This window comes from Dreissena polymorpha, chromosome 2 (genome assembly GCF_020536995.1).
Source record: "Dreissena polymorpha isolate Duluth1 chromosome 2, UMN_Dpol_1.0, whole genome shotgun sequence".
NCBI lineage: Eukaryota > Metazoa > Mollusca > Bivalvia > Myida > Dreissenidae > Dreissena > Dreissena polymorpha.
In genome coordinates this window covers 82662809-82677964 of record NC_068356.1, presented here as the reverse complement: position 1 = coordinate 82677964, position 15156 = coordinate 82662809, and the positions used below count along the sequence as shown (strand labels likewise).

The following is a 15156-nucleotide window of genomic DNA, read 5'->3' as shown; positions in this document are numbered from 1 at the left end:
TGTTGTAAAAATGATGGAGACAACAATAAACATGACAATGCCATGAAACCAGGTTTTCAACATTTAACATATTAATGTAATTAACCAAGTAATTAAAATAATTGTGCAAATCTAAAGTTTTGTCTGCACGTAAGCCACCTATACGCAATGTCAGCGCAATATCGCCATCCATACTTATGTTTTTAATCAGAAACAATTGCTCTATTTGAAGTAACAGTAACCTTGACCTGACTGACTGGCACAAAAATGCAATTCCAAGATAGGTCTGCATGTTGTAAGCAACCAATCCACATAATGACAGCACAATTCCTTCATAACGCTAAAGTTATTGACTAAAAACGTTTTTCCTATTTATGGTAATAGTAAACTTGACCCAAATGCTAAAAAGATTCCAATACAAGGTATGAAATGTTTGCTACCTACACACAAATATATTTCCTAAAATTCATAAAACCGCCATCGAAACTCAACTTATTAAGATGAAATGATATATATTTTTAGCAACAGTTACATTGACCTTAAAGGGGCCTTTTCACAGATTTTGGCATTTTTGAACTTATTCATTAAATGCTTTATATCGATAAATGTAATTATTGGATCGTAAAAGCTCCAGTAAAAAATCGAGAATAAAATTAAAAAAAGGAAAAGAACATTGCCCGGACCAGGTTTCGAACCAGTGACCCCTGGAGTCCTGTCAGAGTCCTGAAGTAAAAACGCTTTAGCCTACTGAGCTATTCCGCCGAGTACATATGCTTGAAGTATTTCATACCTTATATAAGCAATCTTCGTAGTTTCACAAAATTTAACGACAAAAACAGAACTCTCCAAATTATTCAATCGTTTCGCGTTGCAACGCTTTATAATTTTTAGGTTTTAAAATCGTCAAAAGATGCATATAATGGCTATATTAGACCATGGTAAATGTTCAGTATTACTGTTTCCTCACAAATATCATAACTAAAACGAAAATTTGCGAATCTGAAACAACTTTTTTCGATTTTGTCAATTTACCAAAGCGTGAAAAGATCCCTTTAATCCTCTAGCACTTAGATACGTATTTTTAGGCATTTGTTGTCACTTAGAAAGTTAAATTCAAATTCAAACTCGCAGGCTGTTCTGGTTTTATGCTGGTTGCAAAAGCCCTTTTGACTTTGCTTCTGATGGGGAAAGGGTTAAGCCAAGTGGTCCATGGGCAATCATTAGCTAGGCCTACGTATATGCAACAAAATCTCAGTGCAACGCCTCAATCTTAACTCAAATTATTAAGATAACAAGAGCTTGTCACAGTAGTGCCAAATCCCCCCCCCCAAATGTGTTTACTTGTATGACGTTTGTTTTAGAGAGTAGAATAATATTTGTAAAACATGGCACCTGAAAAGCTAAAATATTTAGCACGAAATTAAATTAAATATAGTTTAAAATTATTAATAAAATATAAATTAAAAATATAAAGGGGGATAATTAAAAAACTACGGCCGAAAGATTTATGGTTCATGTTGACTGCACTTCCCCTAGTTGCAATCTGTTTATATTTCTAGTTTCAAGTAAATCCCTTCAGTAGATTTAGAGTTATGCTCCGGACAAAAAATTTACTTTGAAATTAAATAACGGGAGATAATTCAAAAACTAAGGTAGATAGAGTTATGGTTCTTAGTCACTACACTTCTCCTAGTTGCCATCTGTTTATATTTCAAGTTTCAAGTAAATCCCTTCAGTAGATTTAGAGTAATGCTCCGGACAAAAATTGCTTTGAAATTAAATAAAGGGTGATAATTCAATAACTAAGGTAGATAGAGTTATGATTCTTATTCATTGCACTTCTCCTTCTTGCCATCTGTTTATATTTCAAATTTCAAGTAAATCCCTTAAGTACATTTAGACTTATGCTCCGGACAAAAATAAAATTTACTTTGAAATTTAATAAAGGGAGATAATTCAAAAACTAAGGTAGATAGAGTTATGGTTCTTAGTCACTGCACTTCTCCTACTTGCCATCTGTTTATGTTTCAAGTTTCAAGTAAATTCCTTAAGTAGATTTAGACTTATGCTCCGGACAAAAATAAAATTTACTTTGAAATTTAATAAAGGGAGATAATTCATTAACTAAGGTACATGTAGATAGAGTTATGGTTCTTAGTCACTGCACTTCTCCAACTTGCCATCTGTTTATATTTCAAGTTTCAAGTAAATCCCTTCAGTAGATTTAAAGTTATGCTCTGGATAAAAATTTAGTTTGAAATTATATAAAGGGAGATAATTCAAAAACTAAGGTAGATAGAGTTATGGTTCTTGGTCACTGCACTTCTCCTAGTTGCCATCTGTTTATATCCTAAGTTTAAAGTAAATCCATTTAATAGATTTGGAGTTATGCTCTGAACAAAGTTTCGGACGGAAAGACGGACGCACAGACAGACAGGACCAATTACTATATCCCCTCTGAATTTTTTATCGGCGGGGATAACAGTGTTTCTATGTTTAGTGCAAGTGACCTAGACCTTAACCTGACAGGTCCAAAATGCAATCACAACCTTGGTCTGCAGGAAAGATGGACACACAATATTTTTATGTTACATCATGTTCCCAACCTTTGTGATTGAGTGGAAAATGATTTTCTTTTTTTTGTTAAAATTACCGTGACCTTTGCTTGAACTGCAAAAAATCCTATCCCATGCAGGGTTTCAATTTAAGTGACCTACACACACAATTTGAATGTAGTATGTCCATCCAAACTTTCTTATTGAGAAGAACATAATAATCAAACTTGGTGGAGATCATATACTCACAAACATACCACAAAGTTTCATGATGATCCATTATAAACAAAGTGAGAGAGCAGACAGTAAATTTGATTTCTTTTTTTACATTTTTATAATTATTCAGAAGTGGTTGATGCAATGCTGAGTATCATACATGACAGAGATATTATGCGCCAAAATCATTATTACAAAGTTTCATGATGATCTAATTTAAACTGTTTGATTTCTTGAGCATATAAAGTGTTTTTCCCAGGCCATTTTAGCGTGGCGAAAAGCCACGCCGCCCTCCCCGATCGCCACGCTGCCCTTTTCAAAGGCAAATTTCGCCACGCGCCCTTCTTTTCAAAGGCAAATTTCGCTATACGCCCTTATCCATAACATCTTTATTGCCTTAAGATCTAACTTGGTCCGCAAAATCAGCTTCCTTGATTGTCTGTGACGCTCCGACTGTGCTTGATTTATTCGATAGACGTGAACGTCTAATCGACTATGCAGATTTAATCTATTACAGTGCTCGATTAGACTGCTCCAAAGCTGTGAATTAGTCATGCGTGAATAACCCCGTGTCAGTATCAAGCGATAATGCCAGAGGCTATGTTATACCAAGCCCACTTCTCGGTCGACAATGTGTACTCCTCCACGATAAAATCGTTACTTCGGAGACTTTTGATGAAAAACTTGATGTTATTCTCGTGGCAATTGTGCATTGCATGCATTATTCACTTATATCAAAACATATATTTTTACGCATTATTACATTTAAAAACACAAACAAATTTATTCTTTATCGCTTTCGTCTTTAAGATAATTAGATCTAATTATTGAAATAATTACTGAGACGTATACTAATTTAACAAAATGCGAATCGCGTATACGATTTAACGTTGCTATGCGCACCTGTCGCTTACATCATTTGACATTTGAACAACATGGCGGACTATACAGAATTAAATTGCGACTCTGCAAAAATGGCAAATAACGTCGTAAACGATCGAATTAACGATGGAGATTATACATTAAGAAGGATTTAATGAAATGTCTGTGATAATCAACGATGCATAAATGTTTTAGATAGCAACATTATTTATTTATTTGTAATCTACTTGGTGGATGTATGTCACGGAAACGAGTGTTTGCATATTGTTAGCGATCAATTAACTCGCAATGTTATTTTAAACATCTGGCAAGATTATTGTTAGAAAATGGGATAAGACAAACATGGTTTCATTTATATGTTAGTGGATCTGTGTTTAATCAGATTCATATGCATATATTGCTTTATTATGTTTGTCATGCTGTACAGTTTATTGAAACAGCATGGAACTTAAATGTACATTGCAAGGTAAATATATTAATATAAATCATAGTAAGTTAAATACATCAATTACCATTAAATGTGCTTGTTTATATGTTATTTTTTCCACAACTGCTTCAAATGCGATTACATGTTGCCCCGTAATTCAGGTATTCAGGGAACGTTTTTGCCCTTTTTTGCCTTAACTGCGCGCTAAAATGCCCTTTTTGAAAGTAATGCGCCATGCCCCTTTGCTCTCCTGGGAAAAACACTAATATATATTTTTGTCTTGGCCCATCTGCCAAATCCTCCCGCCTGCCTCAGATGGTCCCATTCAGGGGTTTTTATCTGATTTTGGGGAAAGGGCCTGGCCATTTTTGAGGGGAAAAAAATCACGCGAAATGCTGGATTTGGGGAAAAAAATCATGTGAAACGCCGGATTTAGGGGAAAATAAGGAAAGCCTTAAATAATCAATTTAACATATGTTACTGTTTTCTAAAACAAATTCAAGGCAACAGATAATTTAACTATGCAATATGTTCTATTTTCTACACTGGATCAGGTTAACTTATGACTTAATTTATAGTTAAAAAAATAATCGAGGTGAGAGGGCCGTTTTTTTTTGCGAGTCACAAAGAAGGAAAAAAAAACTGTCATTATACTTTTTTTTTTAACTGGCATATAAAAACAAACATAAACAAGCAAATTAGTTGAATTGACATCGCCGGCATATTTCAAATTTTGTGAAAAACAGACAGAATGACAGGTGGAGGTATAAAAAATGTCCAGTCCTTTGTGTACAGTATTACAACCTGAAAGCTTTATAGAAAGATGCATTTATTAAAACTTACTTCAATTTGAATTAAGATAATATCGGAATGTAATCCGGATGTAATTAACATTTTTTGTTTCAGTTCTATTCATATGGATTTTACCTTGCACTAACCAATTCAAACTCAACAGAATACGTATGGTACAGAGCTGTTGCACTTATGTCAGCTCAAATTAAAAATTCTAAATTCTGGCAAGTGGCAGTGAAATCGGCATTAATATCAGAATTTTTTTATTCTATAATAATTGGAAATCTGCACAGAATTTTTGACTTACTTTAAATAAATGGAACTTAGTCACCAATTGCATAAAATAATGCATGCAAAAAAAAATATTTTAGCAAAGTCATAAAGCATTTTCCATGGGTTGATGGGGATCTTGTTTTTATTAACCTGACCTTTCAATAGGCTTGATCAATACACCAGCCATCAAATAAAATCTTATCTGTTTGCATTGGATAATAGCTTTTGAAATATGATATGATGAATGAACTACACATGCAAAACGGAAGTTTTAAACCTGTTCATGTACTGAAACTAAAATGAACCACTATTTTTAGCTCTTGAAATAGAAACAACTCAGTGCGTACCGAAAAAACCCAATTTCTATTTTTAATGCTGCAAACAGAAAGTGGTGATTGTAGTGCTAAATAAAGCATTGCATTGATAACTGATAGGGAATCAGGACTGCAGCTTTATAGAGCAATGCAAATCGAAAGTTATTTCAAGCCTTGCATGGATAGGATAGTGTTTTAAACTCTGCATTAAATGGATTTTGGGCTATTTTAAGTGTCAATATGGATAAACCCACACAATTATTTTTGGAAATGGAAATTTTATTAATTAATGGTTGATGGATTCCCAGGAAGTCTGCTCTAGCGCAAATTGATTTAATGCCTTTAAAACATACAAACAAAACATAATAAACTTGAAGGCATGTTAAGTGCAACCTTTTTTGAAGGCTAATTTGAAATAATTTGTTAACTGTTAATGACTGAGATTGTATTTATAATTCGAAGATTCCTTTTCACATATTTTAATTTAAAAAAATATTTACATTAAAAAAATACAAACAAGTAACCACAAAACAATTTATTTTTTAATCAAGAGTCTAACATTAAAGGAAAACCATGTTTCAAAAAGTTTCAATCTACTACTGATCAAACATGGTATATTCAACATTTCAATTAACACATAAAAGCTATTACATTAATACAGTATTTAATTGTTTAAGCCATATTATATAGAGAAGGTTTGCTATTTGTAAAAACAGCGCAATAACTTTTTAACAAATGTACTTTTTCAAAATATCTCATTTGCTTTGAAAAAGATTTAAAAATCTGATATTCTTGCTATGTAAATGACCATTTGGTTACACTTCTTTCATATTCATAACTTTATATAAAAAAAACCTCCAATAATGTTAAACCACATGTATAATTATTATCATATAGACACGAGAGTAGAACATTTGACAAAACATCACAAGAGGGTGCGTGGAGGCGTCCTATAGGTGGTACTTACCATATTTCTGCTATGCACACTGACTTCTCAGCTGCTTCAATGGCTAGAGTGTCATCAATGATAACCCCCGACTTGCATTCCTCAAGGATCTCTGCACACTCTAGGACCTCTTTGAGCTTCTTGGGATTTCTCTTCAAGTCAGGAAACATATGAAGGTATTTTTATTATATGCATACAATACAAAGGCAAGGAGTAAATGCCAGCAGAAGGACAAACAAGATTTCTTGGTCAACCTTCACAGGGTTGACATATAAGACCCACCTTAGGGGAGAAGAATGCCCTACCCCCTTACAGGGTTCACAAGCTTTCATTTGTATATAGATCAATAAAAGTTTATTTGTAAAACTAGTTTGGCATTGAAAGGGAGGAAATCAGCTAAAAGAAGAATAAATCAAAAGCATGCTTCAACATTTTATAACATTTAGAATTTTAAAATAAAAGATCATGATGAGAGGTTTACTTAATTACTAGGCTTTTGCACTTACAAGTGTTTTCTGTGTTTCTTTGACTGCAAAGTCCAGCAGGTCCAAACACTCCCATTCTGGCCACTCAAAATAAGTAATCTCGTACTGCCTAAGAACAATTAAAAGAACAATTAAAAGCAAAATCAAATAAAATAAAAGCTGCGCCATGAGCGCATGATACGCCCGTCGTTCGCCAATGAAGTAGTAAGGTAATAAATAACCCTTTGAATCATTTTTTTACTTCAGTTTATTTGTATTTGAATACATGGTTTATTTTATAAGTACATGAGCATGGAAATCACGAAATTTTGACGAACAAAGTCCCATAACTCTGGAACGACAATTCAGAATTCCGTCAAAAACGAAAGGGGATCAGGGTTTATCAATATTAAGATTGTGTTGAAATTTGAAAAAAATCCATCGAAGGATATTTGAGCTACAGTAGGACATTCAATGAAATCACGAAATTTTGACGAACAAAGTCCCATAACTCTGGAACGACAATTCAGAATTCCGTCAAAAACGAAAGGGGATCAGGGTTTATCAATATTAAGATTGTGTTAAAATTTGAAGAAAATCTGTCAAAGGATATTTGACGTAGCGTACGACATTAACAGACGGACGGACGGACGGACGGACGGACGGACAGACGGACGCGGGGTATACCATAATACGTCCCGTCATAGACGGGCGTATAAAAAATCCATCGGGGGATATTTGAGCTACGGTAGGATACATGAACAACAATAACATTTAAGGTCACAGTGACCTTGACCTTAGAATGAATGACCTTGAAATGACCAGTGGTCATCTAAGTGTGCTTGCAAACCTTCATGTCAAGTTTGAAGACTCTATGTCCAAGCATACCAAAGTTATAACAATTTTAACATTTTAACATTTAAGGTCACAGTGACCTTGTGTGACCTTGACCTTAGAATGAATGACCTTGAAATGACCAGTGGTCATCTAAGTGTGCTTGCAAACCTTCATGTCAAGTTTGAAGACTCTATGTCCAAGCATACCAAAGTTATAACAATTTTAACATTTTAACATTTAAGGTCACAGTGACCTTGACCTTCAAATGAATGACATTGAAATGACCAGTGGTCATCTTCTAGTACTGGCCAATCTTTATTTCAAGTTTGAAGACTCTAGGTACAAGCATACCAAAGTTATAACATGAAATAAGAACTTTAACATTTTTACATTCAAGGTCACAGTGACCTTGACCTTCAAATGAATGACCTTGAAATGTCCAGGGGTTACTTACTAGTTCTGGCCAACCTTCATGTCAAGTTTCAAGACTCTAGGTCCAAGCATACCAAAGTTATAACAACTTTAACATTTTTACATTCAAGGTCACAGTGACCTTGACCTTCAAATGAATGACCTTGAAATGTCCAGTGGTTACTTACTAGTTCTGGCCAACCTTCATGTCAAGTTTCAAGACTCTAGGTCCAAGCATACCAAAGTTATAACAACTTTAACATTTTTATATAGCTACAGTAGGACATTCAATGAAATCACGAAATTTTGACGAACAAAGTCCCATAACTCTGGAACGACAATTCAGAATTCCGTCAAAAACGAAAGGGGATCAGGGTTTATCAATATTAAGATTGTGTTAAAATTTGAAGAAAATCTGTCAAAGGATATTTGACGTAGCGTACGACATTAACAGACATACGGACGGACAGACGGACGGACGGACAGACGGACGCGGGGTATACCATAATACGTCCCGTCATAGACGGGCGTATAAAAAGTCTATAGAATGTTTAATTTACCTTAATATAGCTTTACAATAACAATTATTTTCTCCTTTAAACTATTCAGCAATGAACACATTTACTGAAACATTCTTTATTCTTTTTCAAATTTGTACAATTAATTCATTAATAATGTCTACCTTGATTCATTAAGGATTAGCTTCACATTAATGAGAGCACGTATCCATGCTTTAGATACAACATTGTTGCACCCAAAGAGAAAAGGACAAAAGCAGAAAATACGCATCCAGCTCTCTTGTGTTGTCAAAAACTTCCGATCTTTGTTAAGCCACTTCTCTGCCAAGCTGCTTGCTGTGAAAGAAAAACATAATTATTATTCGGTTAATACAATTATTATTCAGGCCATGATAATCATGGCTGGCATGATAGTAATACACAGTTACTTATGATTTATATGAGGATCATTTTGTCTTTTGTTTTACAATAACTCACTGATGAATTAGTGTCAAGGCTGGGAAGAATGAAAGAAAAGGTGATTTTTTTTTTAACAGTTTGCATTACCAGTTTTTCCTGACCCTTCTTCTTCAGAAGAATCCACAAGTTCTGGAGGGTTATCACTGTCAGACATTATTCCTCTAAAAACAAATGACATAGATAGTTCATTCCTCTCTATTCTCTTTTCATTCACATTTTAACTAAATAAAAACAACACATTTAAATCTGTAGCATACTTGAACTTCATTACATAGTTAAGTGTTGCCATTTACATATCAGCATATAAAAAACACAATTATTTCACAGGGATTTTTTTCCTTCTGTGAGAATGGCTGTTTCTCACAAATTTGAGAAATTCATGACTCTTATTTTCACTATAAATGTTTTCATTACACGCATTTCAAGCATTTTCAATATTTATTTTTAAATAATAATACATAAACAAAATGTAATTCAGCCTATAAATGTAAATCAGTGGGACGAAACGTCTACCCCTAAAGGACCCTTTTCAACACAAATATCAGTGGCACGAACTGGTCTAGTGGCACGAAACGTCCATAAATCAGAAAAACTATAAATATTCCATGCACATGATGCAGCGAGTTAATATCAAGGTATTTATATCAAGGTATGGCGAGTTCCACACAAAATCAACAACATTTTATAAGTTAAACTTTGAATATTCGATGATATTTTTAAGTCAATAAAGTCAAAAGGAGAAAAGTTACAATTAAAGTAGCGTTTCCTTGGATTTAAGACTTTAACAACACTCCCGAAAACCTATTACATAAAAGATTACTGTTTAAAAATTAACTAAAATTGAGAGTTTATCATACACACATGAGCTTTTATTTATAGTTTAGTACTCACGTGTAAATTTAATCGCCAACAGGGACTTGGAAATAGTGTTAACCGCGAAAAATATTATTGATAACACAATTGGATCTTTTCACGTATCGATAAAACGGTCTAAGGTCTTACCGGGGAATCCTAATTATTTCGGCACCTGGACAGTTCGGACTTAAGTCACTTTGGCACTTGGTAGTTATTTCAGCACTTGAAATTGAATATTTCGGTATTTATAGTTAGACGCTTCGGCGCTTATTTTGTTTTTTAAAAAATACCGAAGTTTTTAATAAATTAAATGCATTTATTGAAAAATTATATATTTCAACAAAGATGTATCGGAACTTACGCTTCGACACTATCTTCAGTTTTTAAAAATAACCTAAGTTATTAATACATACTTGATACATTTATTAGGAACATACAAATGAAGCAAACACATCGAATTTTAATCAGTTTTATTATTCTATGTTAAACATATTTTTTAAACATACGTATTTAACGCATATCTTTCCTAAACGGCTTAAAAGTAGATTTCCCCAGCCTATAACTCCTTTAACCAGATGGTGCATGTGTTGTTCCGGTACTTTTGTAGTAATGAAGCTCTATAAAAAAAAAACGTTGGCAAAGAATTAATACGTAAATAAAAGCGAAATGAAATGTAACAATCAATTCTAAAATGCATCGAGAATCGTCTGCCTGTTCGAAATAACAACAGGTTAATTATTTCCAGAGAGCGCTTTGCTGTATCTTTGGCCAAATATATTTTGAAGAAATTGTTTTTGTATAACTGACAAGTATTGAACAGTATTTAGACAAATCATTTAATGACAAGGTAGCTGCTGAGCAGTTTCAGCAAATAATTACTTCAAAATCAACAGTGTACCAGAACACGAAAAGTCCAGAAAGCATGAGAAAGGTGTAATACGTCTTTATGTTCTGACATATATTTTGTACACTTTGAAACTAAAGTGGTAAACACTAGAAAGGTATCATCATAAACATGTGTTACCAAAGTGAATCACGCAAAGGGAATCCATGCCTATCTGGTGCGGTTGAATGCGTATTTATTCAAAATCAGAAAATATAAACTTTTAACAGTCTGTTCAAAAGTTTAACCAAATGCATGAAAAAAAGGTTATTTAAAATCACGCAGGCTATCAATGGAATTTAAATTGATAAAACGCGTTACAATATAGTGTTAAAATTTATCCACGATAGTAAATAAAAAATTAGTATCCTGATATAAGCAGGTAATATTATGCAAATTACAAGCTATTTTATTTTTAAATTAAATTTTCAATGAAAAATTATACGAAATAAAATCATAACATTCAATATAAAGAAGTGAAACTCAGCTGCTGGAGTAGTATTGAATTATTATTATAAACAATTAGTAGGCCCTTTATTTAAGGCAAGTGACCGATTACCCAAACAGTACAATACAGCACAATACAGCACAATACAAAACAACACAAACACAAATAAGAATAAAGCTGGGGTCACCGCCTTGGAACGGTCAATGCAAAGCATTGGGGGTTTAAACCGGTTTTGGAGCGCGCAACCTCACACTTGGCCCAGCAATTTTCATAATACATTTAAGTGTAAATAAATTTAACCTCATAGCATTGTAACTCAAATTAAACAATAATAAAAGGGAATTAAGCGAAGACACAATGACGTGAACAAAATCAAGGGGCAGTACTGTAAAGTAAAAATAAAAATATTAATGGGGCGGTACTGCAAAATTGAACTACTAATGAAACAAGTTTAGGTGATTAACATAAATAGTAAGAATCAAATGTATAAAAATGGTACTTCCATTAAAGCGACATTATTGGAATCAAACAGTATATAGGTGTTTTGACAACTGACGACAGAAATGATTTGATGTAAGATGTGAGTCTAAATGTAGTTTCATGCAGATTTGTGCAAACGACACAAAGACACAATTATGCTCAAATGTGAAAAATGCCCATAATATCATTGATGATTCCAAATTTTAAGAGAAGAAATATATAGTGAATCAAAAACCATCAAGCACGTGTTTTTAAGTACATCATCATCATATCTTTTTGATAAAAACGAGTTAATTAAATTGAAAAGTTTAATATGAATATTTTCTTTAACATATTTTAATTTGCGGACACGCTTCAAAACATCTCCATAAAATGATGGATGGGAAATTCCATTATTTAAATGCCATTGTAAAGAAACATTATATTTTGAAATTAATTCACCATACTTTGAGTGAAATCTAGCGAATTTACTTCTTAGGTTATGATACAAAAAGCCTTGTTTTAGCAATTTCTTTGTTAATATAAGATTACGATCATTAAAATCTTTAATACGTGTACATGCTCTGGCATAACGTACCAACTGCGAAATGTATATACCATAGGAAGGACCTTTGCCATCTAGGAACGGAAAATTCACAATTTCAAAGTTAAAGTCGTCCCGTTTGTCGTATAAACTAGTTTTAATCATATTATTATTAATAGTCGGATGTAAGTCTAAATACGCAGCGTCTGTATTGGATTGAGACGATCTATTTAAGACTAGTTCGTTTGGGTAGATTTTGTGAATATATTGTTCAAATAATGGATTATCTAAATTAAGTATGTCATCAATGTACCTACTAGTAAGGTTAAAAAATTGAATGAAATCTACTTGTTTAGTTTTAGATAATTCTAACATAAATTCGCTTTCATAACAATATAAAAAAAGATCAGCTATAAGTGGCGCACAATTAGTACCCATAGGAACGCCAATAATTTGTTTAAATATTTTACCATTAAATTCAACAAACAAGTTATCAAGAAGTCAAGACTAGTCCAAATGATGTAATTATCTAATATCTGATTAGTAAAAAAACTGTTTTAGTGTTTAAAGCTAAATATGAACACTTCTCTCTAGCAAAGGTTTTTTCAATCAAAAAAACAAGTTTGGATTTTATTAAAGCGTGAGGAAGCATTGTATATAGTGTAGAAAAATCATAAGTGCTTACTTGTGACACCTTATATTTTTTCTTTTCAATTTTATCAATTACTTCTAAGGAGTTTTTTGGACCAAAATAGGTTAATATTACTATTTTCATAAACTTTATTACAATATCTAGCTATATGATATCTAATAGCACTCAATGCAGATGTCAGATACACTGATAATTGCTTGGTGGTACAAGACACTGAATTAGTGATAAAACGACTTTTATATGGCGTTTTATGTAATATTGGTATCCAGTAAAGTGATGGCAATTTCTGGTCAGTAATATTGACTATTACATTTATTTTTTTGCATTCGGCAATATGGTCGGCAATAATTTCATTAGGTTGCTTATTGTAATCACAATATGATGTAGTTTGTGAAGGTTCTTGTGAAATAGTTTGAACATAAAACACTCGTCATATTATTATAACATTATTAGCAGCCTTATCAGCAGGAACTATGACGAATTTAGATTATAAGTCTTCAAGCAATTTACAGAGATTTTGTGTATTTAATTTAGGTGAATGTGGTAAGGCCAAAGGATTTGTATCATAAAAATATATTTTATTCATGGCCATACTAAATATTTTTGTTTTCCAATTATTGAGTGCAGTAATTTCAGCATTTTCCTTCCTGCACCATTAAGTGCAATCATCCAGTAAGGGTGTTACGATTTTCTTAATGCAGTCATCAAAATCAACAGGAATAGGCAATCTATACGCCTCTGCGTAGTAAATTTCTAAGGTTTTTATTTTGAATGAAATTAAGGTCCCCAGTAAAAACATGTCCAACTGGACCATATATATATATTGAACTAGAACAGTCACATGATGTAGGACAATTTCTTATTACATTAATATATGTGGAAATAGAATTATGATTAAAAACGATACTTCTTACAGGTTTACTATATTTGTAGCAAATAAGTGGTGATTCAGTATTGCGGAAATAAGGGGGATCAACCGACGTACATTTTTATCATTGAATACAAACATAATATGATAAACTGATCTCCTGGGAACAGCAGTATAAAACGATATACTAGAAGACTCTTTAGCAAAGCAAAAAGTAGCTTGGCAGTAAATGAGGATATGAGTGAGACATGGACTATCTATCCAAAAATAACATAAATATTTAGCAATTGACACTTTAAAATGATTTAGCAGCAAAGTTTGGAAAGGGATCACGCATTAAAAACACAAACACTTGTAATTATTCTGTAAGTTTGGATGGAGCTAAAACCGCTCCAGTCATATATATTTTATGAATTGTCTTGTATTGTGAAGGCTATTGATCATTTGTAAAATCAAAAGACTAGCGGACTATAATTTATCTCAGAATAATGTTGCTGGAGTTTCATATTTTTTCTGTATATCCCAGAGTTTGATAAACTACCGGGGAATATATCGGTGATGTATAGCCGCCAACGATTTAAGAACATTTTCCATTGATGCCTCGGTTAAATAGTTTTGTGATAGTATTTCACGATTGACGGTTTCAAAGAATCGAACTCTTTGTAATAACTACTTATACTTCGAGTACTGCGTATCGGTTGGTACGACATGTCGATGTAATCCGAAACATGCCGAATGTCTGCCCCAAATCTGCCCAAAAACGTCTTAGTTCCAGTGCCGATTGTTTACCAGTTTTTCCCAACTGTATTATGAACAAAAATTTCCGGTAAATGGCCTATCTGCGGGTACGTAGATTCTCTTTTATAACAAAATACGATGTCGTTTAAAAAATCATGCACACTTGCATGAGTTTTGTTAAGGATCGAGCCAGTATTTCACGATTTGCGATTGCTATTTTACCGAATAGAAACATGAAATATCAAAATTACGTCACTTGGTGATGCGCGTGAACTAGAAAGTGCTGTTTTTTTTTTACATATATGGGCATGATACTACGATTACAATTACACACTCAAACTTCATAGATCTAGCAGTCACTTGAAATAAAAAATTAAAAAATCGAATATTTTACCTGGGTGTTTCCAAATAATATTGTTTTATTTTCAGTTGCCCGCTATCACCACATTTGAGCTGATGAGAAGTCGCTGTATAAACTGTTCAAATTTAACAAGAGGACAAGCAAGTTCAAAGTCATTGCTAATTTGTTGACTTTGAAATCTTTATTAATGTTTACATAATATGATTTTTTATTCTTTTTTTAAAATAAAATGTCTATATATATTTTATATATCATACTTTAAATATGCAAACTAA

General features: G+C 32.8%; 2 protein-coding genes across 5 annotated transcripts in view; both read right to left on the bottom strand.

Moving 5' to 3' along the window:
- LOC127867806 (uncharacterized) overlaps positions 1-10086 on the bottom strand; it is an 83244-nt gene extending 73158 nt beyond the window's left edge. For 2 of the 3 annotated variants that reach the window (XM_052409264.1, XM_052409266.1), the window contains exons 1-5: positions 9965-10086; positions 9161-9234; positions 8779-8950; positions 6891-6978; positions 6406-6536 (exon numbers count right to left, since the gene is read on the bottom strand). In XM_052409264.1, the coding sequence (XP_052265224.1) occupies positions 6406-6536; positions 6891-6978; positions 8779-8950; positions 9161-9227 (458 nt within the window). In that variant the 5' untranslated portion in view covers positions 9228-9234; positions 9965-10086. Of the gene's footprint in view, positions 1-6405; positions 6537-6890; positions 6979-8778; positions 8951-9160; positions 9235-9822; positions 9879-9964 lie in introns of those variants that run through there. The other variant, XM_052409265.1, reaches the window with a different exon arrangement.
- Positions 1-15156, bottom strand: part of LOC127867807 (trichohyalin-like) — a 291013-nt gene that overhangs the window by 28469 nt on the left and 247388 nt on the right. The window lies entirely within an intron of this gene.